Genomic DNA, 26800 nt, shown 5'->3' with positions numbered 1-26800 from the left:
TGTTTTTCTAGAAAATAAAACAAAGAATCCTTTAAAACATATTTTAAGAAAAGAATGACTATTTGGTACAAAAGCAACATTATTTTCTAAACACAGAATGCAATTATGAAGTTTTTTACTAAAATTATTTCTGTATACAACTCCATTTAGTAAATTATAGAAAATAGTAGAAAATGATAAAGCTTATGAAATGACATTATGTAGAAGGTTCAAAAAAAGCAAACTAAATCCCTTCCTCTTAGTATTCCTTCTCCCTACCTATCTCTCCCCAGCAAAGACTAAAATAGCTGAATTTAATCTACCTGAGGCAAAGACAGAGAAAACAGGATTTTAGAGGTAGAAAGAAAAAAAAAAATATATCAGATGTCACCAAATCCTGGGTTTCCCAAATTTGAGTATGCAACAGAATTTTCTAGGAAAGTTAAAAAAAAAGTTTAGTGAACAATTATAAAGAGAAACATCCTCTAACCACCATGGGCCATGCCAGCCATTCCTTACGTCCCTTCAAACGCTTATCCCTCTCTCCAAAAGTAACCACTCTGGACTTTTATAGAAATCACTGCTTTGCATTTCTTTATGGTTTTATCTCCTAAGTGTACAGCCCTGGAAATTATTGTTTAGTAGTTCAGTTTTGTACTTAAAAAAATACTTGATACGTCTTCCTGGGAAAAATTTTAAACATACAGGTTATTAGGTTCCACTTCTAGGAGATTCTGATTTAAAAGGTTTGAGGTGGGGCCTAGAGATAGTGTAAGAAAAGATGCTCCCAAGTAATTTTGAAAACTAGATTTTTGGATTTATGGACTTTGTCCAATCCTAGACACTATGTTTTTTGATTTGGATTATTCAGAGGTAAGTGGGTACCAAACTGTTAAAGGCTAAAGAAGACGAGACTACCTAAAGCCTCAATTTTACTAAATAGTAACATAAAATGAAATTTTTCTCTTGAAACTAACCAAATGTATTAAGGCACAGAAATGCTGACTAAACATTTCATTTTAAGATAGAACACTCCAGGGGTGCTTGGGTGGCTCAGTCGTTAAGCGTCTGCCTTCGGCTCAGGTCATGGTCCCAGGGGCCTGGGATCGAGCCCTGCATCGGGCTCCCCGCTCTGCGGGAAGCCTACTTCTCCCTCTCCCACTCCCCCTGCTTGTGTTCCCTCTCTCGCTGTGTCTCTCTCTGTCAAATTAATAAATAAAATCTTTAAAAAAAAAAAAAAGAACACTTCAAAGAAATTAGTGGTATATGTACAAGATACCTTGGGTTCAGCCCCAGGGCATGACAATTTAGGGATCTTCAGTTAAAGGTTTGTGCATACATTCCTTCTATAGCTTTTTGGACAAAAGATTATCCATCTGCTGCTTGAATACCTAGAATTACTGCAGGTTTTCATAACTTCTGGAAACAGGCTATTCCACTGCAAGGCAGTTACAATTGATTATCTTAAAAAGGAAGATGTCTTTAAAACGGAACAACCTATATGTGTCTTTTCATGATTCACAGGTAACTTCATTTATATGTGGAATAAAAACTTCCTTCACAGAATTCTCAGCATTTTAAAGAAAAGAATCAATTACCAATGAAAATGAAGTAAATAGCAACATAATACAGTGCTCCATATATCTTTGCAAAATCTAGGTTTTCCTGGCACCCGTGGTAAGAAGTTCCAGATTGTTTATTTTAGTTTTTAAAACAGGAAGTCAAGATGTTCACAGTGCCCATCTAAACTTCTTCACAGGGGTGCCTGGGTGGCTCAGTCAGTTGAGTGTCTGTCTTCAGCTCAGGTTAGGATTGAGCCCCAAGTTGGGCTCTCTGCTCAGTGGGGAGTCTGCTTCTCCTTTTCCTCCACCCCACCCCCCACTCGGTCTCTCTCTCTCTCTCAAATAAATAAAAAATCTTAAAAAAAATAAACCTCTTTACATTCATATTGTACTTAAAGTTAATTCACTTGTGATGAGAAAGGGCCTTTTGCAAATTTTATTAAGTTCTCTTCCAAGAAATTGTTTATCAAGGGGTAAAATAAAGGGTTGATCAATTTCACACTGCCACTTTGTCTTGAAACTATTAAAACGATACCCACTATACCCATTGCTTAGAACAAAAATACAACGAATACCTAATTTAATAACTTTATATGCACTTTTAACACTTAATAAAGAACCATACCCATTGAGATAAAACCTGTCCATTCTCTCTTATAAAATACTGGGCTGATGAATTTCTAATCTCAAATGATTTTAATTTGAAAGGCTCTATACAGTGTGAGCTCGATGTACAAAAGAGAAATGACATTATTCCCAAACATACTAGGACAACCATTTTTTTGGGGGGAGGGGGCGTCTTTTACATTTTTAAAATGAGGAAACTTTCACCCGAGCATAATAAAACACTATAAAAGATCACTTAATCAGTCTTTCATAAAAAACAAAATGAAGTTGTTAAATGACTCGCTAAAAAGTACGAAGTAAACTTTTAGTCCTTTAGTTGTTTGCAATGTAGTTAACTATAAGGCAGAGATGAATACTATAACAATAAAAATACTGGTTAAAAAGCAAATTTGAAATTCTTGAGCTTCAAGTTCATCTATCTTCACATGTTATTCAAAACAAGTTCTAATTCAAAGAAACAAACTGGCTTTCTAAATCTTCATTAGCAGGAATGGTATATTTGGTTCAACAAGTTTAAACAATATATTTGCAAGGTGAATAAGTTGATTAACTTCTTATAATTTCATTTCTTATAAGTTAACTTCTTACTGCTAAACTTTAAAACCACTTACTTATAGGGAAGCTGCTAATTTGGGTGAAAATGGATAAGGCCTACTTACACTTTCCTTTATTATGTTCCCATGTCTCAGCTCTATTTCCATCTTTTGCAGTTAATTTGTTTCCTACAATATTGGCAAATGAATTAAGCTGGTTTGATTCCGGAGTTAAATTGCTCAATTAAAAAAGTTGATTTATGGGGCACCTGGCTGGCTCAGTCAGTAGAGCATAGGACTCTTGATCTCAGGGTTGTAAATTCCAGCCCCACGTTGGGTATAGAGATTACTTAAAAATAAAAATAAGAAAAATCTTTAAAAAAAAAGTTGATTTGTAAAGAAACTTAAAATTGAGATATTTTTCTGTAAGCAGTGTTTTGATTTGTTAAACAGAAATAAAGTAGGGTCTCCAAATGAAACCGTTGTAGTGAATGTCAATCTCATCAAGCCCTGAAATATTCCTGTTTTTCAACCATTCTTTCCCTGTAAAACACTTCTCTGAGCCCAAATAGGCTTTTGCACCTGGAGGCTTACCTATACCTCAGCACAGACCACACAGTAATTAAGAGGCCAAATTTGACTCAAGAAGCACGAGACTGGGCTCTAGTGGTGAGTTGGGCAAGTCCCTTTTTTGGCCTTGGTAAAATGGGGGGAGGGGATCGGATGTTAAGCTCCAGGATCCCTTTTGGCTTGGAACATTCCAATACCACTTTGCCTTTGATTAAACCGCTCTGCTGAATTTTTTTTAACTTATTGTGATTACAGCTTACACATTAAAAAAATTACTCAAATATGTACATCATGGCCGACAAATAGGACAATTTGCTAAACTGATGGGCCCTTTGAAAGACCTAAAAAAAAAAAATCAGTCTAAAAATACTAGACTGCGTTCATTGAGGACTGGTCTTGCTCCTGAAGTACTGTAATAAATGCTAGTTGAACGAATTTCAATTTACAGCCATCTACTTTCTATCACCTCAGCATTTTGTTTTAAAAAATTGAGGTCTAGTTTTTCTTTTTTTCTGGGCCTTTAAAAATGACGAATTTGAATTTTAAAAAAAGATCCTCTGTTACTATGACATCTTTTCCTCAGCTGACCAAATACATTTCCACTCCGAATGCTAAACCGATAGCTAGGCTAACAGGTGACTTTACTGAGTTTGGGGACGCTCCTTGAGGACAAGTATATGAGAGATCGTGAGTAAAGTAATACTGCAGAAAGGGTAACATTTTAATTTAACTTAATTTTAGAAGTAACGTTTTATTCTCATTTTTCTGGGTCACCTCGCGAGAGCCACTAAACTACAGGAATTCCTAGTTTCCCCTCTTTCAATTTTCGGTCTACCCAGTCTTCAAAGTAAACAAAGCCTCTGACGATCTCGGGCTAAAACCATACACGCAACCTCACTTTCCCATAGGTGCACAGATAATAAGATTGGCTCCACTAAATAAGCACTCGAGGTGCAAGCAGCAGAGAAAACAAGTCCCAGGAAGTGATTTCCGGGTGAGGTGGGAGGGGCGGCTGATTTCCGGTCTGAGGGCAGGCGACGGCTCTTGCGCAAGCGCTGTTCGCACTTTCCTGGCTTTTTTTTTTTTTCTCCCTTTCCCCTCCCCCTCCCTCCCCCAGCCTGAGGGGTCTTGAGGTGACAGCGACTGCAACTGCGACTCCAGCAGGAGGAGGAGAAGATGGACAAGGGGAAGACCGGGCGACGTCGATCTTCATCCGGTGAGAAAGGGTCAGAGGAGGGCTGAGCCTATTCTCTTCTACCTTGGGCAAATGGGAGGCACAGGAGGCGACGGGTGCTACGGCCCAGAGCTGTGAGGGCTCGGGCTCCCGCTCGGGCTCGGGCTCGAGCTCCGACTCCGGCTCGTGCAGGGAGGGGAGGGGAAGGCAGGAGCGGAGGGGCGCGCACAATGGAAGACTCCCGGGTCGCCCCCACCCCTGCGAGTCGTAGACCAAGTCCAAGCTGTCATCGAAGCCTTGGCCGCTTTCCACCCCAGCACCCCTTCCAGTTTTCCCCTCTTCCCGCAAACACCCTGCTTGAGTCTCATCGGCCCATGGATCTTGCCGGTTGGCTTGCCGGTGTCCTGCCACGCCTTCCTTTAATTCCACTAATGTACCAGTTTCACTTCCCTCGCCTGACCCCACTTTTTCTCTTTTCCTTTGATTCTCCACTTAGCCTCTTTCTCACCCCCTCATCTCGGGGCAGGGAGAAGCGGCTGCAAAGAGAGAACGGCGGGGCTTGCTAATTGATACTTCGTCCCTCTGATAATTGCTGTAACGGGGTTTCGTTCTTCTGAACAGACCCTCTTAATAACCTTTTTCTTTTCCAGCCTCTTGCTGCTTCTTCCAGAAGTGATTAAAAAGTCGAACAAAGGATTTGAAGCCGGGCTTCCATTGTGTTTTTAATCTCAGCATATTTTTATTTTTGAAATTGCTTTACGGTTTAAATGACTATCTTCAGTTTGGGGTACTACATCTCGGAAACACAAAAGTGGAGTTATAAGACATGAGGTAGAGCTCCTCCCAGTAACAAGTTTTTGTCAAAGATCTCATCCACTAAGAGTACCTCAATTCCTCGTGTTAAGTCCTGTGGACGAACCAGAGGAGGAGAGGGGGAGGACTCTATCTTTAATAAGCTTACAGTCTAGTACACAAACTAACACCCAATGAATCAATTATTTCGTTTCATTTTCTCCCTTCTTACCGTATCATTTGCAGAGACAGTCTTAACAATTCCAAATTTATTAGGAGTCCCTTGTGGCAGTGCATCTCAAGCATTTTTCTGCCTTCTTTGCAAAGGAGAAGTGGACAGGATTTATGGGACATTGCTCGAAGCAGTTAAAAACCTGAATCCCTTTTCATAAGCAACTATTGTTACCATTTGTGTGTGTGTGTGTGTGTGTGTGTGTGTGTATCCTAGGGATACTCTTTGCCTTTGAAAGTACATGGGGTACATATATAAATATAGGCCTCCAATAGATCAGTGTTTTTTTTTTTTTTTAAAGATTTTATTTATTTATTTGAGAGAGAGCGAGAGAGAGCACAAGCACGGGGAGAGGCAGATGGGGAGGGAGAAGCAGGCTCCCCACTGAGCAGGGAGCCCGACCTGGGGCTAGATCCAGGATGCTGGGATCGTGACCCCAGCCAAAGGCAGATGCCCAACTGACTGAGCCACCCAGGCGCCCTATCAATGTTTGTTTTAACATACTTTTTTTTCTCCTCTAAGACCTTAATGTAAAATTTACACGTTAAGAAAATGCACATTGTTTATATGGTATCTTTTCTGTGCTTTCTAATAGAACTTTAGGAGTTATTCCTCAGTTTAAGATGCACAGCCTTTTTTTCAATAAGTGCATTTCATCTTGGCTTAATACATTTTTTTTGGGGGGGCAGCAAGATATTAACACTGTCCTTCAGCAAATCGCCTCTTCTTTCCCTTGTTACACTTAGAGTTATTTATTACATTTAATTTGATGCAAGTGGTTGTGGGAAGTAAAATTTGATAATGAAGCTGTTATTTCTTAAAAGACATTGATATTTATATTAGCTATCCCTCTGGAGAAGTTTTTTTTTTTTTTACCCCCGAAGACCTTCCTTTTGGAGCTGTCCTTTCTCAAAAGTAATTGTTATTGTATAAAACCCATTCTCAAATCTAATATTACCTAGCTGTTCTCCTGTATTCATCTGGTTTTAAGAGATGAATATTAGGGCGCCTGGGTGGCTCAGTTGGTTGGGTGTCTGCCTTTGGCTCAGGTCATGATCCCAGAGTCCTGGGATTGAGTCCCACATCGGGCTCCCTGCTCCGCGGGGAGTCTGCTTCTCCCTCTGCCTCTGCCCTCCCTCCTGTTCGTGCTCTCTCACTCAAATAAATAAAAAAGAGATGAATATTAGTTTTTAAGAATGATTCTGAATAGTGTATATTTAATTTTTACATAAATTATCAAATAAAACTAATCAGTTGGTTTGAAGGGATTCTGGGTTCTGTGTGACATTTATGTGCATATATTTGTCATTTCATTAGGAGTGGTTGCTAACTTGAACTCATGACTGGAAGTGACATTTATGGTCATCAGGATTTCATAATACTCAAAGAGGGGAATTTGATTAATAAAACAGGAAGATTTCTAAGTTAGAAGTAGAATGTGGATAGCAGTAGAAAGAAAAAACATGAAGTTTTGAAGTTTCCTCTGTGAGACTGCATTAGGTTTCCCTGAATGTTCTAAATAAGGAAGAACTGTGAAGGGTTGTATAGTGTATTGCTCAGAACTCTTTTAGTTGCGAGTAGCAGAAACCCAGTTCCAACTGGTTTAAGCTACACACAAAACAAGAATTTATGGACTTATGTAACTGATAACTGTAAGAGTGGAATGAGGGGAGAGGCAGACAGAGCAAGGAACCCAAGACCCTGGGATCATGACCTGAGCCTAAGGCGGTTGCTTAACCCACTGAGCCACCCAGGTGTCCCAAAACAGTTGTCTTTTATTAAGCCAGACATTAAAGAGATTTGCAAATAGGTAAAATATTGCCATTCTTCTTAGTATTTTTTTTTTTTTAAAGATTTTATTTATTTATTTGACAGAGAGAGGCACAGCGAGAGAGGGAACACAAGCAGGGGGAGTGGGAGAGGGAGAAGCAGGCTTCCCACCTAGCAGGGAGCCCGATGTGGGGCTCGATCCCAGGACCCTGAGATCATGACCTGAGCCGAAGGCAGACGCTTAACGACTGAGCCACCCAGGCACCCCTCTTCTTAGTATTTTTTAAAAAATAGTTATTTTTCATAAAGTACTTTAGCCATGTTAACATGCAATGAGTTTATTGTTTTTAAATGAATTGGTAAATATTTTAAAATTAAAGGAAAAATTTCATAAGTAAAGCTTGTGTTCCCTCTCTCGCTGTGTCTCTGTCAAATAAGTAAATGAAATCTTAAAAAAAAAAAATCACCAAAGCTCTGATTACCTTACTTTTCTGGAATGTGGCCATGAATCAGGAATTAAGCAAAAAATACCTCTGAGCAGTGAGAGGAGAAATTACACAGTCTGTATGTTAAAGTTCACTCGTGAGAAGCTTCTCAGGCTTTTCTTTAGAGTATATTGAATCTATATTTTAAAATTATTTGTAACCCCAATGAGCATGAATTCCTTACTTCCAAGTTCACCACATATCAAAAGCAGTAAATTAAATGGGACACAGATTAAAAAATATCTGGCACCAGAGACCGGCCCACTAACAGTTGAATGAAATAATAATTAAATGCATGGGTCATTCAAGGGAGAATGACCATTAGAAATGTTTAACAACAACAAAAGTATAACAGATAAAGTCCTTGATAACAGTTTTCAAATGAATCTTTGAATTAAACAGGATAGTTCAAGTGAATTTCAGGTTTTCAGCTGATTGCTTCAGGCATCATCCTTGGAAATCTGTGTTCACTCTCATTTAAGTTAAGGATACATGTTTTTTTGAGAACTTCAGTACTAAGCAGTGTACTAAAAATTTTACAGACTTTAATTCTTTCAAAAGCCCTATGAGGTAGTTATTATTTCTGATCTACAGATGAGGAAACTGGGATTTAGGGAGGGTAAGCAACTTTAGCAGTAGCAAGTAAGAAATAGCTAGGATTCAAAATCTGGTCTTTCTGATTACAAAATACATAATTTAAACTTCTTTTACTGTCACAGGACATTAGTGAGTCTTACTTGGGAAAAATAAGTTTCTATGGACAAATAAGTATGAGAACTGTAATTATAAGAAAATTTTATTTATTGCAGGAGTTTTAGAGCCTTTTGCTGTTGTACATTGTGCCTCTTCAGGAGAGTAGCTGAGAATGCAGTGTTATTCACACTTGCTTGATTTTGAAACTCTTCCCTCCCCCTAGTTTTCATCTTGAGGCTCTAGTGTCCCATGATGATACAACTTTATTTTTTCAGTAGGCTCAGGTGATGTCTGCATATTTTGCATTGTAAGTGTAATGAACCATGATTGAAGTTCAAAATCAGAATCTGCAATTAATCATGATAAAACTACCTTATCTGCCTAGACATTAGCTGAAGCCATTGGAATGAATGGAATCACCACAGAAGGTATAGAGTGAGAAAAGTCATGAATCACATTTAATTTCAAAGTAGGAAGGAAGAAACATTGGTAGGCAGATAGGCAAATTAGGAAAGAAAGGTTTGGGAAGCAAGGGAGGAGAGTGATAAGCAATGTAGATTAGAGTTAAAATAGTATGAGGGTGCTGAATTTGGCAATTAGGAGGTCACTTTTACCACTGGTTTTAGTAGGGACAAAAGCCAGATTTCGTTCGTTCTTTTTTTTTTTAAGATTTTATTTATTTATTTGCCAGAGAGAGCAAGAACAAGCAGGGGGAGAGGCAGGCAGAGGGAGAAGCAGACTCCCCGCTGAGCAGGGAGCCTGATGTTGAACTCGATCCCAGGACCCTGGGATCATGACCTGAGCCGAAGGTGGACGCTTAACCAACTGAGCCACCCAGGCGTCCCAAAAGCCAGATTTCAAGAGGCTGAATGAAACAAGGAAAATGAGATGTAAAAAGATTTCTGAAACAAGTTGGAGAAGTAAATAAGGTAGTAAGGAATTTTTTTTTTCATTAGACTTTGAGACTTAAATCAGGTGAGTGGCAAAGGGGTGAGTGGAGAGAGAAAGATACTAAGTAGGAGATAATTGATGGGGTGAGGTTTCAGAAGAAACGGGGGAGATTGGAATCAAAAGATAGTTTCTTGAGATGTGCAGAAAGGAGGGAAGATGGATAAAGATATAGATAAATTTTGAGAAGGTAAGGATATTGCAGTCATAGCTTCTACACAAAGTAAGGAAAGATCATCTTTGGTAAAAGGACTTTCAAGTGGTATTGATAGCTCAAAATGCACTAGGTGGTCAATTAGGCATGAATAAAAGAATTGTTAAGTAATTTTGAAAGTCATTAAAACAAGTGCGAGTTTTGTAGTAGTAGTAGTCATAGTTGTTGCAGTTACTATTATGTGACTTTGTTCAGCAGTGCTAAGCAGTCTAGCAGCAAGAATTTGGAAAAAAATGAATTTAGTTTTACTTAAGGTTGAAGGGTAGGACAAGATATGGAGGCAAAAAATGGGTTCAGTGTGAGTGAAGAAATGAAAGGGTCAAAGAACTGTGGGTTGTAGAATGAAAAGTTCACTTTTGAGAACTTGAGAAGTGCAACAGTATTCCTTAAATCCATTGACAAATGTATGTTGCTGAAATGGGGATGTGTAGAAGTGTGTTGGAGTGAGTCCGCTGTTTTAAGTGAGTTGACTTACGGAAGTTTTAGAGCTTCACAATGATGGTAAATTTTAGAGATAGAGAAGAAAACTATGAATCAAGTATCAGAATTCTAGGAATGTTGGAGAGGGTATTGGGTCAGTGCATGGCAATCACAAATATGGTGAAGTAATATATCCAACTTATGGGAATTTTAAAGAAGGGATTATGCAATAAAGATAAAATATTAATTGGAAGTGGTAGTGGGAGGAGGAGATTGTTAATCCCTACTCCTGATTTTATAAGTGAGAGAAGAATCTTGAGAAAACCTTAAAAAAAATAATGTAGTCAATAAAAAGCTAGGATTCAGTTAAACTAAGGTGGAGGAAATGTTCCAGGAAAAGATTCAGAATTGAAGAACATTGTACTGACTCTGGAAAGGAATTTAGTGGGCTAGGGAAGAGATGGAGAAGAATGTGGATGAAGGGGTAGAGTCGAATTACATAAAACGTGAGAGACTAGCAAGATAATAGGCTGTGGGGATTGGCATCTAGGGTGGTGAATGTGATTCCCAGGTCTGATGATGGAAGACAGAGAATTGGAAAGTAGATTAGAGAGAATGGTAAAACAGGGAATGGGTTATGGATAGGATTGAGTAGCTTCAAAGATCCAGATCGGAAGTTTGTTATTATGGTGCTGTCTCAAAACTGCTTTCTAGGTGGATAAACTCTAATAGGAGTCTTTAATAATTTAGAAGGCTGGCAAATATGGGCTGCTTTATCCTACTTTGCATATACTTATAATGATAACTCACCTCTTGAGTGCACCTGGCACTGAACTGTCCTTTCATCCATTTCTGCCTATCTAAAATTTGCTCATTATCTAAAACTTCAAAGCTCAGTTCAGTTGTGCCTTTCCAAGAACTATCTCCTAATTAACTCAAAACAGATCATAATCTATTTCTGAACTTCCATGGGTCTTAGCACTTCTTACATGATATTTATATCAGATTCCATCATATATTCTAGCTTCCTAAATTGTTTAATCTGTTCTGTTATACTATTGACATTGACACAGGGACTATCTTATTAATCTTATATCCCATAGCATGCCTGGAGTGTACTGGTTAAGAAAGCTACCTCTGGTATTAGACCAGTGATGAATCAACATGGTGACTTTGGGAAAGTTATTTGGATTCCTCAAATCTAAATTTTTCATCTGTAAAATGGTGATAATACTGTTACTGATCTCATAAGGCTTTTGTAAAGACTAAATAAAAATAATTTGTGTACTTCGCCTAGTGGCTGGCCGTGGTAATCATCATCTTAAAGAAATGTTTATGGAGTAAATGAGTGAGTGATTCCACAAGCTACTTGGGAAAAAGTCATGTCTTTCAATCGTTTGACTCATGTATTTAGAATGAGAATAATTAGATTTTCCTGTGTGCTAATACTAATATACTGAGGTCTCTTGAAGAGTAATATTTCAATATAAACTATTAAAATAATAGTTACCATTTATTTTGCACTAACTATATGCCAGACATAATGCTAAATAATATAGGCTATCTCATTTTAATCTTAATTGAAAAGCTGGATATTCTCTCTTGTCTTAGTCTCAGAAGTCACAAGTAAGCCAGAATAGAAATTTAGGTTGTCGAGCTTTAAAATCATTAACTTTTGAGCACCACAATATACCAGATAATCACAAGAAGAGGCACATCATATGTTTATTTAAATGACCCAAAGCCAATGTAGTATAAAATGGAATAGCTCAATTATAAAAACCCCTAAAATTTTGGGAAGTCACAAGAATATTAATTTTAAAGGAAATAGGGAAACATGCTGTAAAACAGGATAGGTGCATTTTTAACTCATGAGTCAGTTTGGGAATATTAATCTATAAATTACAATTTGGGCAACTGATACTTTTTAAAACATTTTATTAAATTTAAAATACACATAAAAGTGAATATAAGGTAAGGGCTTTCTTACCATTTATTTAAAAATTTTTATTTTTGGTAGTCTAAGGAATGCTACTTTATTGAAAATTGTTTGAATTTATCAAAAGCTTAAGTATAGAGGTATAAATGCATATACAGGCATGTCTTGTTTTATTGTGCTTTGCAGATAATGTGTTTTTTACAAATTGAAAGTTCGTGGCACAATTTTTCCAATAGCATTTGCTTGCTTCATGTCTCTGTGTCACATTTTGGAAATTCTTGCAATATTTCAAGCTTTCATTATTATATTTGTTATGGTGATTGGTGATCAGTGATCTTTGATGTTACTTTTGTAAATTGTTTTAGGGTGCCACAAACCACACCCGTATAAGACAGCAAACTTAATAAATGTGTGTGTTCTGATTGCTCTACTGACTGGCTGTTCCCTGTCTCTCTTCTTCTCCTTGGGCCTCCCTATTCCCTGAGACATGCTGAAAGGTCAGATGATGGTTAGCATTTTTTAGCAATTAGATATTTTTAATTAAGATATGTATATGGTTATTTTAGACATAGTGCTGTTGCAAACTTAATAGACTTCAGTGGAGTGTAAACATAACTTATATGGAATAGGAAACTACTCACTTTATTGTGATATTTACTTTATTATGGTATCTCCGATGTATACCTGTAGTGAAATTACTGCTATGTATTATGAACTTAGAGAAATTATTTCAGCTATATAGATTTTTGAATAAGGTATAGTCCGTTTGTTATAATTGTTGTTTTTAAAGCTTTTTTTGTTTTGTTTTTAAGTTGAAGTATTACAGCATGGTATGCATATCTTTAGTATAGTTTGATAACTTTTTGTACTTGTATAAAAATACACTTGTGTAACAATCAGCTAAATCAAGATATAAAACACTTCCAGCATCTCAGAAGGCTTACTTGTATCCTGTTCTAGTCAGTATTCCTTCTCTCCTCAGGTACTCCTAATTCAAGGCTTTTGCCCATTTGAAGATTGGGTTGTCTTGCTTTGTAGGAGTTCTTTATATATTCTGGTCTGAGTCCTTTGACAGATGTATGTATTATACAGTATTAACTGTCACCATACTGTACATAGATAAATGTATTATAAATAATAAATATAAATAATAATCTTCCGGTCTGTGGTTTGCCTTCTTACTCTCTTAATGATGAAGTTTGATGAATTTTAATGAAGTTGAGTTTATTAATCTTTTCCTTTATGGTTAGTACTAATTGTGTCTTGGTTGAGAAATTTTTGCCTACCCTGAGGTCATGAAGTTATTCCCCTCCTTTTTACTCTAGAAGCTTTGACATTAAAATCTATGATCCAATTAACTTATGTTTATAGCGTGAGGTAGAGGTCAAGGTTTATTTATTTTCCCTTTTGGTTATCAGATTGCTTCAACATTAGTGTAAAGATCATCTCTTTCTTACCTAATTGTAGTGATATCTTTTTATAAATAAGTGACCACATATGTGTGGATTTCTACTATTACTTTTTATTGTGAAATCTTTGATATATTCCAGTAAATTGTAAGTTCCTGAAAAGCTTAGACTGTGTTTAATTTGCTTACTACACTATCCCTACTGCCTAACATGCCAGGCACATGATAGACATTCAGTAAATATTTGCTGATTGAATGAAAGAATCATAAAGGAAAAATCCACAGGAAGTCTGAAAAATGTTGGTGAGGAGACAGTTAAACTGTTCCTAGTTGCAGAGATGCTTAAATATGTAGTAGAACTGGAAGTGTTTTTGTAGAATATTCCAAACATACCTCTCACCTTTTGCTTCACCCCCCCTCCCCCCAGCTTCCCCTATTATCAACGTTTATCTGGTCATATGGTTCAACCAGCATTTATTGAATACCTGTTGGACTTTTGCCAGGGAATATCTTATTTAGTTCCTAGAGCCAAGTTTTCTTCTTTTTTCTATTGTCATCATACATGTTATTTAATGAAGGCATTTTGTGAGAATTTGCTATTCTTCTGATTATTTTTTGACCTTTATGTTTAGTCTGTTAGGTTTTGTAAAATGTATCAGTACAAATTCTGACCCTAGCAAGTTAATTTAAAACAAAGGATGGCTGTGAAAGGATTTGTTTTATCACATTGTTTATTTCATTTAGATGTTAAATGATAATTTTTACCATGTCTTTGTAGAAATTATCACAGAAGGAAAAAGGAAAAAGTCTTCATCTTCTGAGTTACATAAGGTATGCATTAGTTTTGCTTTTAATCTATTCATTATCTTTAGAGTTACCAATATTGAAAGTATTTTGCTATTTTTCTTTTTAATAAAAATTTAAAGAAAATATTATAAAACCATAACTAATTACTGTTTTGCAGGGAATGGTATATCCTAATTAATTCAAAGGTTAACCAAGAAAGAAACACTTTCTGGGATCTGCCTTGTTTAAATCATTGTAAGATGTATCAGTATACTTTCTAGGCCTTATTTTAGATTTTATATGAAACATAACCCAGCATTTCTTTGATAACTGAATATATTAGCATACCTCACATTCATTAATTGTAATACTGTAGATATAGAGAGGTTGTGCTCAAGTCATGTGCTGAAAATTACTATTTGAAATATTTCCTATTAAAATTTATTTATTTATTTTACTTTATTTTATTTTATTTCTTCTGTGTAAGCCAAGAGTAGCAAAAGAAGCAAAATGAAGTTTCTACCTATGTAGGAAGTGTTTCAAAAATTTAATTTCTTTTTAGAAAGATAATCTTTTTTTCCTCTAGAATTTTGTGACTTAAACACAGTAGTACCCTGATATTCATTATACATATAATTTATTAGATACTTTTTTCTGAAGCATTCCAAATTATGCACAGAGGACTTTTAATTTGGCACAGAGAACTTTAATTTGGTACATTTCATGGAACAAAGCTGGAGAAGAAATCATAACGAGGGCTCTGAGAGGGAATCAAGAGTACACAGACAAGACCAAATAGAGAGCATGGCTTTAGATACTCTTCCACCTTGGCTTACTTTACATTTGTGGGTATGATTTCTTTTAAAATTCTGGATTTGGCTTACATGGCGTAAATGAGGGGGTTAAAAATAAATTCTTACACTGCCATACCCAGCTTTAAATACCTCTGTATTGACTACTATTTCTTTTGTGTTTAATACTTCCAGTGAAGTGAAATGCTGTTTTCGGTTGCTGCTTCATGCAGTTGAAAGTCCACCATTAGATGATATTTCAGTTGAACTCTCTCTTTCTGATGTATCAGTGGAGAAATTCCTAATATTGAGTAAATGCATTTCTCTTTGTTATTTTTAGATGTACGGCCGTATTTAACTTTTTATTTTCAAGTAACTTTAGATTTATAGAAAATTTACAGAAATACTACAGAGTTCTCATCTACCCTTCATTCAGCTTCCCCTAGTGTTAATATCTTATATAACCACAGTACAATGACCAAAATTTAAAAATTAACTTTGGTACAATACTTTAAGCTACAGACATTACTTGGATATCTTCAGCTTTTTTTTTAAATAATGTCGTTTTTCCATTCCAGGATCCCACGTTGCATTTAGGTGTCATGTCTCCTTGATTTCCTTGATTCTGTGACAGTTCTTCAGTCTTTGTTCTTTCATGATCATGACATTTTTAGAGTACTATGATTTTGTCAGTATTTTGTTGAATTCCTCAGTTTCAGTTTGTCTCAGGTTTCTTTTCTTTTTTAAAAGATTTTATTTTTAAGTAATCTCTACACCCAATGTGGGGCTTGAACTCAAAACCTTGAGATCAGGAGTTGCATGCTCTTCCGACTGAGCCAGCCAGGTGCCCCTGTCTCAGGTTTCTTATGATTAGATAAAAGTTATGGCTTTTTGGGAAGAATATCACATGATATGCCCTTCTTAGTGTATCCTGTCAGGAGTACACAATACACAATAATGATACGTCTTATTACTGGTGATGTCAGTCTTGACTACCTGCTTAAGATGGCTTCTACCTGGTTATTCCATTGTAAAGTTACTCCTTCACTTTGTAGTAAGTAGATATCGTGGGAGAGATACTTTGAATCTATGCAAATATACTGTTTCTTAAACTTTCACCCACTGTTTTACCATCTAGCAGTGGATCTGGTGTGCAACATTTGTGTATATGATATTCTATTGGTGATTTTCTTTTTCCCTCATTCCCTCTACATTTATTAATTGAAGTTCTTCTGTAAGGGAGAGCTACCCCTCTTTTCTCCTTATTTATTTATTCAATTACTTATTTTTATTAATATGGACTCAAGAGTATTCTATGGGTTATAATTTATTACAGCATTATTGGCTTTTTTGATTGAAACGAAATGTTTAGCTTAGCTATTAGAAGATCTTTCAGTTTGGATCCTATGCCCTTTTAACATGCTCCTTTTTTTAGCACTTATTTCTGGTACTCCAAGATACTTTTTAAGGAGCCCTGGTTCTTTTATTGAAGAGTAGTATTTAGAAATCTAGGTCTGGGTGCACCTAGGTGTGCTCATTGCTCTTGGGGTGTCATTGTTTCTAGGCTCTCACTAGAGAAGACTAGAAAATTTTTTTTTGTTTGTTTTTAAAGATTTTATTTATTTGACACAGAGAGAGCGACAGCGAGAGAGGGAACACAAGCAGGGGGAGTGGGAGAGGGAGAAGCAGGCTTCCCGCCGAGCAGGGAGCCCGATGTGGGGCTTGATCCCAGGAGCCTGGGATCATGACCTGAGCCGAAGGCAGACGCTTAACGACTGAGCCACGCAGGTGCCCCTAGAAAAATTTTTCTATGCTAACCCATACACATACACACATCTCTATATTTCTCTATCTGTACATCTATGAGAAACCATGAGTTTAGTACTGATACTTCTTTTTTTTAAAAGATTTTATTTATTTGACAGAGAGAGAGCACACGTAGGCAGAGCAGCAGGCAGAGGGAGAGGGAGAAGCAGACTCCTGGCTGAGCAGGGAGCCCGATGCGGGGCTCGATCCCAGGACACTGGGATCATGACCTGAGCTGAAGGCAGACGCTTAACCAACTGAGCCACCCAGGTGCCCCAATACTGATACTTCTGATTCCAGTCCAACACCACAGAGCTTATCCTAGCCTTTTCCCTTTTTTTTATTTTTAACTTTTTTTCTGTCATTATCTACCATATATTTACTTATTTGTTCAACCATAATATGCACATGAAGTTAGTGTAGAAAAAATTGACAGTAGAGTAGTTAGTTGTACCTGAAATCTGCTTGTCCTATACTCATATACAATATTAGAGTGAGAGATTGAAATCTATAAGTTATTAATCAGGAAGCTACAGGAGAGGTTTTTCTGGAGCTTTAAATGTTAATATTTTTTTCCCTTTCCTTTTATAATTGCATTGTATTCCTATTAAAAAATAAGTAAAACGGGGCGCCTGGGTGGCTCAGTCGTTAAGCGTCTGCCTTCGGCTCAGGTTATGATCCCAGGCTCCTAGGATCGAGCCCTGCATCGGGCTCCCTGCTCCACGGGGAGCCTGCTTCTCCCTCTCCCACTCCCCCTGCTTGTGTTCCCTCTCTTGCTGTGTCTCTCTCTTTCAAATTAATAAATAAAATCTTTAAAAAAAAAAAAAAAGAAAGATTCTGTATTTTTTCTTTTATACTTATATTCAAAATAATTTCTTTTTTTAAATTTAAGTTTATTTATATTTTTTAGTAATCTCTACACCAGGTATGGGGCTCAGACTCATGACCCTGAGATCAAGAGTTGCATGCTCTTCTGACTGAGCTCCCAAAATAATTTCTTAATATCATTAATCTTCAGGAACATGTTATTTAATAACAACCGAATAGTATCTCATTTGGTTTAGTTTTGCCATAATTCTGTTTAATTATTCTTTTATTATTGTTTCTAGTTTTTCTATATTAAAAGTAATATGGAGTCTATATCCCTGTTCATAAATATTTATATATACTTCGATTTTTAAAGCTTTTGATGCTAATGGATAGAGTTTTTTTTTTTTTTTAAAGATTTTTTATTTATTTATTTGAGAGAGAGAGAGAGAATGAGAGAGAGCAGGCACATGAGAGGGGGGAGGGTCAGAGGGAGAAGCAGACTCCCTGCCGAGCAGGGAGCCCGATGCGGGACTCGATCCAGGGACTCCAGGATCATGACCTGAGCCGAAGGCAGTCGCTTAACCAACTGAGCCACCCAGGCGCCCCCTAATGGATAGAGTTTTAATAAACATCCTGATTTCATGTGTCTATACTTTGGAGGAATAGAGAACTGCCCTTTTTGAAAATAGAATAGATTACGATTTGTGTCCATCCTAATGGAAGTATGCATGAATATTTATTAGTGTAAATAATTCATTAATACTGAGTCTAAACCATTCGTAGGTAAAGTGATTGAAAACTAATTACTGTGAAAAAGGAATACAAAATCTTCCATGGAAGACATCAGCAGTATTTTATAAGAAACTAATTTTACAATATACTCAACATGCATAACCAACTCTTACTTTTTCCACATCTTAGTTGCTGTCCTTCAAGTTTTTTTTTTTTAGATTTTTTTTTTAAAGATTTTATTTATTTTTTTTGAGAGAGAGAGAGAGAGAGAGCGCGTGTGAATGCGCATGAGTGGGAAGAGGGGCAGAGCCAGCAGGAGAGGAAGAAGCAGATTTCCCGCAGAGTGGGGAGTCCCACACGGTTCTCCATCCGAGGACCCTGAGATCATGACCTGAGTTGAAGTCAGACACTTAACTGAGTGAGCCTCCCAGGCGCCCCTGTCCTTCAAGTTTGAACTGAGTAACTTTTTAGGTTATTACTAGGGCCATGTAACAAATTACCCCCAAACTTAGTGGCTTGAACTTACTTTGCTCAGGAATCTGCAGTCTGGGCAGGGTTCAATTGAAGATAACTCTTCTTTGTTTTACGTGGGAGTTAGCTAGGTTGGCTTGGAGGCTAGGGCCTGTAAAGGTTGCTCACTCACTTATCTTGATATCTGTGCTGAGAAGAGTCAGTATCTTCCAGTATAGCTGCTTAATGGTGTCCAAGATTTTTTACTTAGTGGTTCAGGTCTCCTGAGGAATGTATACTGAGAGAAAGAGAAGGGGAAAAAAAAAAAAGGAAGGGAGGGAGGACACACAGGAATGTGAGAGGCAGGCTGAAGCAATATAAATAATGCCTTTAATGATTTAGCCTTGGAAGTCACAGTTCTGCCCAGATTCAAGGGGAAGGAATGTAGAGTGCCCTGGTGTTGGAGGACTGTCAGTGTCACATCGTAAGAAGAGCATGTGGGATGTGGAATATTGTGGCCATTTTTGGAAAATATAGTATGCCGCAAAATCCAGTGTAGGCTAAATAACCTGCTCACAGAGGATCCATGGGTGTGAACAGCCTGAAGCCCTTACCTTTACCCTTTGAGGAAGCAATTGTTGTTCCCTAATTAAGAATATAAAGGAAATGATTTATTTTATTATTATTATTTTTAAAGATTTTATTTCTTTATTTGACAGAGAGAGCGCAAGCAAGGGGAGCGACAGGCAGAGGGAGAGGGAGAAGCAGGCTCCCTGCTGAGCAGGTAGCCTGATGCAGGGCTCAATCCCAGGACCCTGGGATCATGACCTGAGCTGAAGGCAGACGCTTAACCGACTGAGCCACACCGGCGCCCCCAAAGGAAATGATTTAGAGATAAAATTGTCTTTTGCAGATGAAGAATTATGAAGAGATACCTTTTAATACAGATTAGATATAAATAATTAAGAAGTTATTAGTACCTAAGAGGATCAACTCAGAGGTGCTAGTGATATAAGAGTTGAGGTATCCTTTCTTCAAATTTATTCTATCCTCCTGACTTTTGCTCTACTCTCACTGAAATCATTTTATGGATTGTTGCTAGTTGTAGTTGATATAGTACTTATTGTATGTTATATTTTATAGGCTGAATTTGATGCTTAACTATTGTTTATAACTTTCTCTTAATGTGAAATTTAAGGTATTTTAAGTTCCAAACAAGTGATTTCAAACTTGTGGTTACAATCCATACACTCATTCAGCACATCATGAGCCATATACTTCGGATATATAAAGGCGACTAAGTCAGGGTACTCTCTTTATTTTATTTTTTAATTTTTTAAAAAGATTTTATTTATTTGAGAGAGAGTGAGAGTGAGTGAGAGAGAGAGCATGAGCAGCGGGGGGGTGGGGGGGAAGGGGCGGACAGAGGCAGAGGGAGAAGGAGACTCCCCACTGAGCAGGGAGCCAGATGCTGAACTTGATTCCAGGACTGTGGGATCACAACCCGAGCTGAAGGCAGACACTTAACTGACTGAGCCACCCAGGCACACAGGGTACTCTCTTTAAAGACCTCCATAGCCTGGAGAAGACAGACATGTAGACAAATATTTATAATACAGTTTGATACATGTAATATAAATAACATAATAAAAATGTACCAAGTACTAATACTGAGAGAAAAGAATGCCTTGGTTGCGGGAGTGACAGTTGTGTGGATAGGAGAATAATTTTGAGCAGAATTTGAAGTATTTCACAAGGGAAAAGTAGAGGGAAGGGCATTCATACATACATACAAAGGGAACAGTACATACAAAGGTCTAGAGATATAAAATAATAATACGTGTTTGAAGGAAGTTGAGTAAATGGTGCGGTTGGGGTGTAGAGTCAGTGATGTGTGGCTGATGTTAAGGAACCCAGATTGTTAAGAGTTTTATCTTTGAGTAGTGGGTGCCGTTGTATGTTAAATATTGTAGCGATCAGTAGGTTTGTGTATTAGAGAACTATGGGGATAGTGTTTGAAAGATTAGAAGAGGTAGAGACTGCGGGTAAGAGAATAGTTAGGAGGCTATTGTGATACTTAATTTATCTACCTTAATGCTGAATGAGAGGTTTTTTAAATAAATTATATTTAACTGCCTGTAAATTAAGCACTGAATTTATTTATTTTTTTAAAGATTTTATTTATTTGGCAGAGAGAAAGAGAGAGAGAGCACACAAGCAGGCAGAGCAGCAGGGAGAGGGAGAAGCAGGCTCCCCGCTAAGCAGGGAACCCCATGCGGGGCTGGATCCCAGGACCCTGGGATCATGACCTGAGCCGAAGGCAGATGCTTAACCGACTAAGCCACCCAGGGGCCCCTAAGCACTGAATTTAAAACTCTTTAAAACTAATTGCAAAATGGGGCGCATGGTTGGCTCAGTCAGTAGAGCATGTGACTCTTGATCTGAGGGTCATGAGTTCAAGCCTCATGTTAGGTGTAAAGCTTATTTTAAAAAATCAAAAAACCCAAAAAACTAATAGCAAAGTATTAAGGCAGGTTAATATAATGGTTCTGTTAGTTCGGTTAATATGATTCAGTTCTTATTTATATTTCAGTTAAACTGATTATTTTCTCATTCTGATTTCAGATAACAAAAATGTTAAATGCAAAACCGGAAGATGTTCGTGTTCAGTCCCCACTGTCCAAACTCAGAAGCTCAGAACACTGGGATCTCCCTTTGCAGGGGGTAAATAAAAACTAATTTCTTTTAAGTTCATAGTGTTGTTTGGTGTGTTTAAAATATTTAAATAAAACTGAATTTTCATTTTCTTATATATCGTTGCTTGGGTTTTTTGTGTTATATGCAGGTTTTTATTTTTATTTATTTTTTATTTTTTTAAAAGATTTTATTTATTTATTTGACAGAGAGATAGAGAGCACAAGTAGGCAGAGTGGCAGGCAGGGGGAGAGGGAGAAGCAGGCTCTCTGCTGAGCAGGGAGCTGGACGTGGGGCTTGATCCCAGAACCCCAGGATCATGACCTGAGCCGAAGGCAGCTGCTTAACCGACTGAGCCACCCAGGCGCCCCTATATGCAGGTTTTTAATTAGTTTATTTCTGGTATTTGTTGAAGTGATGCTTTGAGGTTGGGGTCTCCTTTAGTTTAAATATACCTTATTTTATATGATTGTTTTCTTGAAATTTAAATCTCGTTATTATAAAAGATATTTTAAATTTATGAGCATATTAAGCTTATTAGAATCATTTGCTCTTTTGCTCTTGTTTTGTAAATTTAAGAGGGTATATCTTAAAATGTGACACAACTGTACTTTAAAAGGTATATGGTATATTATGGAGCTTTCATGAATAAGGCTTAAGATGGCACTTTTTTTTTTTTTTAAAGATTTTATTTATTAGAGAGAGAGAGAGGGAGAGGGAGAGAGTGCACAGGCAGGGGGAGCAGGAGAGGGAGGAGCAGGCTTCCCGCTGAGTCGGGAGCCCAACGTGGGTCTCGATCCCAGGACCCTGGGATCATGACCTAAGTCAAAGGCAGACACTTAACCGACTGAGCCACCCAGGCGCCCCAAGATGACACATTTTAAGTATTATTTTTTTCCTCATGCCTGGTATAACTCACAGTCAATTTTTAAAAATAGAATTTTTCTCAGATTTTCCAGTTTATCCATTTGAGCCTGTATTAGTCTGCTAGGCTAACATAACAAAATACCACAGATTGCGTGGCTTAAACAACAGAAATTTCTTTTCTAACAGTTCTGGAGGCTGAAGTCCAAGATCAAGGTGCATGCAGGGTTGGTTTTTCTAAGGCCTTTCTCCTTGGCTTATAGATGGCCATCTTCTTGCTGTTTCTTCCTATGACCTTTTTTTCTGTGTACCCGCATCCCTGGTGCTTCTCCTCTTATAAGGACGCTAGCCCTGTTGGATTAGGTCCCTACCCTTATGACCTCATTTAAACTTAATTATCTTTGTAAACGCCCCATCTCCCCATATGGTCATATTGATGGTGAGGACTTTAACATATGAAATTGGCAGGGGGAAGCACAATTCAGTTCATAAGATTAGCATTTTAGGATAACAAATTTTAAGTCATGTTGAATGTTTTTATGTTACAGACAAGAAAAGTTAACCATTTATTATAACTTGTTCTCAGAGGAGAGATTTGTCATTAATATTAGTTGCTTTAACATTTTTTAAAAATTTAACTATCAAATAATACATTTGTTTGTTTTATATACAAGGTACAAAAAAGGGAAATAATAAATGAGACAAGATGACTTCTGCTGACATAAAAAAAATTTGCATAAGGTTAGAAAATTTGGGATGTAAAGAAAGGTACAGGTGAAATAAATAATCTTTCTCTGTTCCTTTTTCCTAAAGGCAACCACCATTAATACTTTTTTTTTCATTCCTTTCAAGAAAAAAAATACATATGCCTACATAAATAATAATTTGTATTATTTTTTAATTGTTACAGAACAGAGATCATGAAATATATACTGTTCTGTGCTTTGTTTTCATTTAATAGATGCTAAAATTTTTTTTTCTGTTTTAACACATTTTTTTTATTTTTAAAGATTTATTTATTGGGTGCCTGGGTGGCTCAGTTGGTTAAGCATCTACCTTTGCTCAGGTCATGATCCCAGGGTCCTGGGGGTCCTGAATCAGGCTCCTTGCTTAGCAGGGAGTCTGCTTCTTCCTCTCCCCTTTATCCCTCCTCCCTACTTGTGTTCTCCCTCACTTTCTCGCCCTCTCTCTCAAATATATAAATAAAACCTAAAATAAATAAATAAAGATTTATTTATTTAAGTAATCTCTGCACTTAACGTGGGGCTTGAACTCACAACCCTGAGATCAAGAATCACATGCTCTACTGACTGAGCCATCCAGGTTTCCCTATTTTAATACATTTAGATCTACTTCTTTTATTTATTTTTGTTGGCTTTGTAGTACTGTAAAAATTTACAATATACCATAATTAAAAAAAATTTTTTTTTAGTAAAATTGACACACAATATTACATTAGTTTCAGGTATACAACATGGTGATTCAGCTTCCCTTTATGTTATGCTATGCTCACAAGTGTAGCTATCATCTGTCACCATATACATAATCCACTTAGTTCACTGGTATTAGTTGTTTCTAGAGTTTTGCGAATGGAAACAATGCTGCAGTGAACAAGTTTTTTCCTTTTTTTTTACACATCGTTTTTCATATGTAGAAAACCATTTTTGAGCAGAATTACTAGGTTGAAGGGAATTTATATATGAAATTTTAATGAACATTACAAAATTGTCTCTCAGAAAATATGCACAATTTGTATTGTCACCAATGAGAGCTCCCATTTTTCTAGAAACTTACTGGCACTGGATATTATCATACAGTAAAATTGTTGCCAATTTAATAGGAAGAAAAAAACATTATTTTAAGAAAATTTGGTCTCTTTGCATTTATGTATTCTGTCTTAGGATATTGAATTTATTGTGGAATAAACATATGTACAATATATATAATTTTATTTTATTTTTTTTTAAGATTTTATTTTTTATTTGAGAGAGAGAGAGAGCACACGAGTCAGGGGAGGGGCAGAGGGAGAAGCAGACTTCCCTGCTGAGCAGGGAGCCTGATGCGGGGCTCGATCCCAGGACCCCGGGATCATGACCTGAACCGAAGGCAGACGCTTAGCCAACTGAGCCACCCAGGTGCCCCTAAATAATTTTAAACACACACACACACACACACACACACACACTCTCTCTCTCTCTCTCTCTCTCTCTCTCTCTTGGAAGTAGCCATAGGCTTAATTTTCTTAAGCGGTATCTCACTAAATGTGTTTTTTCCTTTACTCTTGGGTCATACATATCTTTTAGTTTTTGGCCTTCAAGAGGCAGATGTGGATTACCTGAGAGCTCTTTAAGTATTAAGTCATTGTGTTATAATCTTCTGTCTTCTCTTTTCCCTTAACTCTCTATTTCAGCAGTCTCCTTTTCCTGAGAAGCTAACCATTTACTTTCTTCTAGTTCCCTCTAACCCACTGAATAAAACAGGGTGTCTTCAGAGACATATTTTCTTTTCCTAGGCCTAGTTTCCCACCCGTTGGATGTCTTCCTGAAGATAGTGATACTTAAGGTTTTGGAAATCTGTATCCCGTTTGAGATTTAAAGTGATACATGTGTCAGCATTGCTATGCTCTTTTGTTTCTTTAGACTTCACAGGTTTTGCTAAGTATGCTTCATAGTTTGTAGAGTTTGAGGTTGTACCAGTATCTTGCGTAGTTTCTCTCACATACCTTTTTTTAAGATTTATTTTTTTTTTTAAAGTAATCTCTACACCAATTGTGGGACTTGAATTTACAACCCTGAGATCAAAAGTCCCATGCTTTACTGACTGAGCCAGCCAGGCACTCCCCACACACCCTTTTTAAATTGTTTTTAGTGGGTTTCTGTGAATGACAAAGATAACTTTGCATAGTCTTTAGCAGAATTTTAACTCATTTGTTTACTTATTTGTGGTTTTTATTGAGATATTATTTCATGAAATAGGTTCCACAGGTCTTAGGTATATAACTGGATGAATATTGACTAATGTGACATATGTAACCAATCCCACTCAAAAATGGTTCCCTTTAGGGGCGCCTGGGTGGCTCAGTTGTTAAGCGTCTGCCTTCGGCTCAGGTCATGATCCCAGGGTCCTGGGATCGAGCCCCGCATCCGGCTCCCTGCTCCGCGGGAGGCCTGCTTCTCCCTCTCCCACTCCCCCTGCTTGTGTTCCCTCTCTGGCTGTCTTTCTCTCTGTCAAATAAATAAATAAAACCTTTAAAAAAAAAAAATGGTTCCCTATAATATGAAAAGTGATGTTCACTGTCCCATTGTTTCCAAAGGAATAGAGCATTGTCATGAGCCTTGAAAGTTCCCTTGTCTCCCTTTCCATTGTATCTTAGCTTTGCCTGCTGTCCCAACCCCCACCCCACTACTGGAACCACTTTTCTGATTTCTATTTCTGTAGGGTAGTTTTGCCTGTTCATACACTACTCTTTTATGTTTTGCTTCCTTTACTCAGTAAAATGTTGAAATTCATCTCTGTTTTGCATCTATCAGTGGTTTGTTCCTTTTTATTGCTAAGTAATATTCCATTTTGTGGCTATAACACATTTTGTTTATTTAATTCTTCTGTTGATGGAGTTTTTGACTTGGTTTTAATTTGCATTTTTCTGATGACTAATGGTGTTAAGACATTTTCATATGTTGATTGGCTATTGTATATCTTTTTTTGTGAAGTGTGTATTCAATTTTTTTGCCCTTTTAAAAATAAGTTTTATTGAGAATTAATTTATATACAGTTAAATTAATCCATTTTAATTCTTCTCTGACTTTGACAAATGTATATGCTTTTGCAACCACCACCATAATAAAGGTGTGTGTGTGTGTGTGTATTTGTAGTTTTTTTTCTCAGTGTACAGTTCTGAGTTACAAGATCAGTATAGACTCATATAAGTATCATGACAATGAAGATATTGTACTGTTCCATTACTCCAAAAAATTCCCTGGTGCTGTCCCCTTTGTAATTATACTTTGTCCCCACTTTTAACCCCTGGTAACATTGTTTTCTGTAGCTATACCTCTACATTTTCCAGAATGTCACATAAATGGAATCATAGAGTGTGTAATGTTTTGAGAATGACTTTTTACTTAGCATAATGCCATTGAAATTCATTCATGTTTTTGTGTGTATCAGTAGTTTTTCTGTTCTCCCCATTGAAGGACATATGGGTTGTTTCCTGGTTTTGGCCATTAAGAATAAAGTTGCTATAAATATTTGCATACATGGTTTTTTGTGAGCATAAATTTTAATTTCTCTAGGGTAAATATTTAGGAGTGGGATTCCTGGGTCATATGATAAGTGTATATTAACTGCCAAACTGATTTCCAGAGTGGTTGTACCATTTTTGCATTTCCAGCAGCAATGTATGGAGAGTTCTGGGTGCTTTGTATCTTTCTTAGCACTTGATATTGCCAGTTTGTTTGTTTTTTTAATTAACGGATTTTATTTTTTAGAGTAATATTAGGTTTACAAAAAAATTGAAGGGAT

The 26800-nt window shown here is 36.9% G+C and overlaps 1 protein-coding gene and 1 non-coding gene across 7 annotated transcripts in view; both read left to right on the top strand.

Annotated features, from left to right (window-relative positions):
* The first annotated feature begins 4294 nt into the window (after nucleotides 1–4294).
* SENP7 (SUMO specific peptidase 7) overlaps nucleotides 4295–26800 on the top strand; it is a 137724-nt gene continuing 115218 nt past the window's right edge. For 4 of the 6 annotated variants that reach the window (XM_036108970.2, XM_036108958.2, XM_036108956.2 and 1 more), the window contains exons 1-3: nucleotides 4296–4487; nucleotides 14125–14177; nucleotides 21347–21445. In XM_036108970.2, coding sequence (XP_035964863.2) covers nucleotides 4448–4487; nucleotides 14125–14177; nucleotides 21347–21445 — 192 coding nt within the window. In that variant the 5' untranslated portion in view covers nucleotides 4296–4447. Of the gene's footprint in view, nucleotides 4488–14124; nucleotides 14178–19440; nucleotides 19745–21346; nucleotides 21446–26800 lie in introns of all 6 variants that reach the window. The other 2 variants (XM_078065001.1, XM_036108950.2) reach the window with 2 other exon arrangements.
* Nucleotides 15171–15239, top strand: LOC118546312 (small nucleolar RNA SNORD26). The gene has a single exon (XR_004922533.1). It is a non-coding gene; the product is annotated as a small nucleolar RNA SNORD26 (small nucleolar RNA).

The sequence above is a fragment of the Halichoerus grypus genome, chromosome 1 (genome assembly GCF_964656455.1).
Source record: "Halichoerus grypus chromosome 1, mHalGry1.hap1.1, whole genome shotgun sequence".
NCBI classification, from domain to species: domain Eukaryota; kingdom Metazoa; phylum Chordata; class Mammalia; order Carnivora; family Phocidae; genus Halichoerus; species Halichoerus grypus.
Note: the sequence above shows the minus strand (reverse complement) of the source record. Positions and strands in the feature narration are given on the sequence as shown.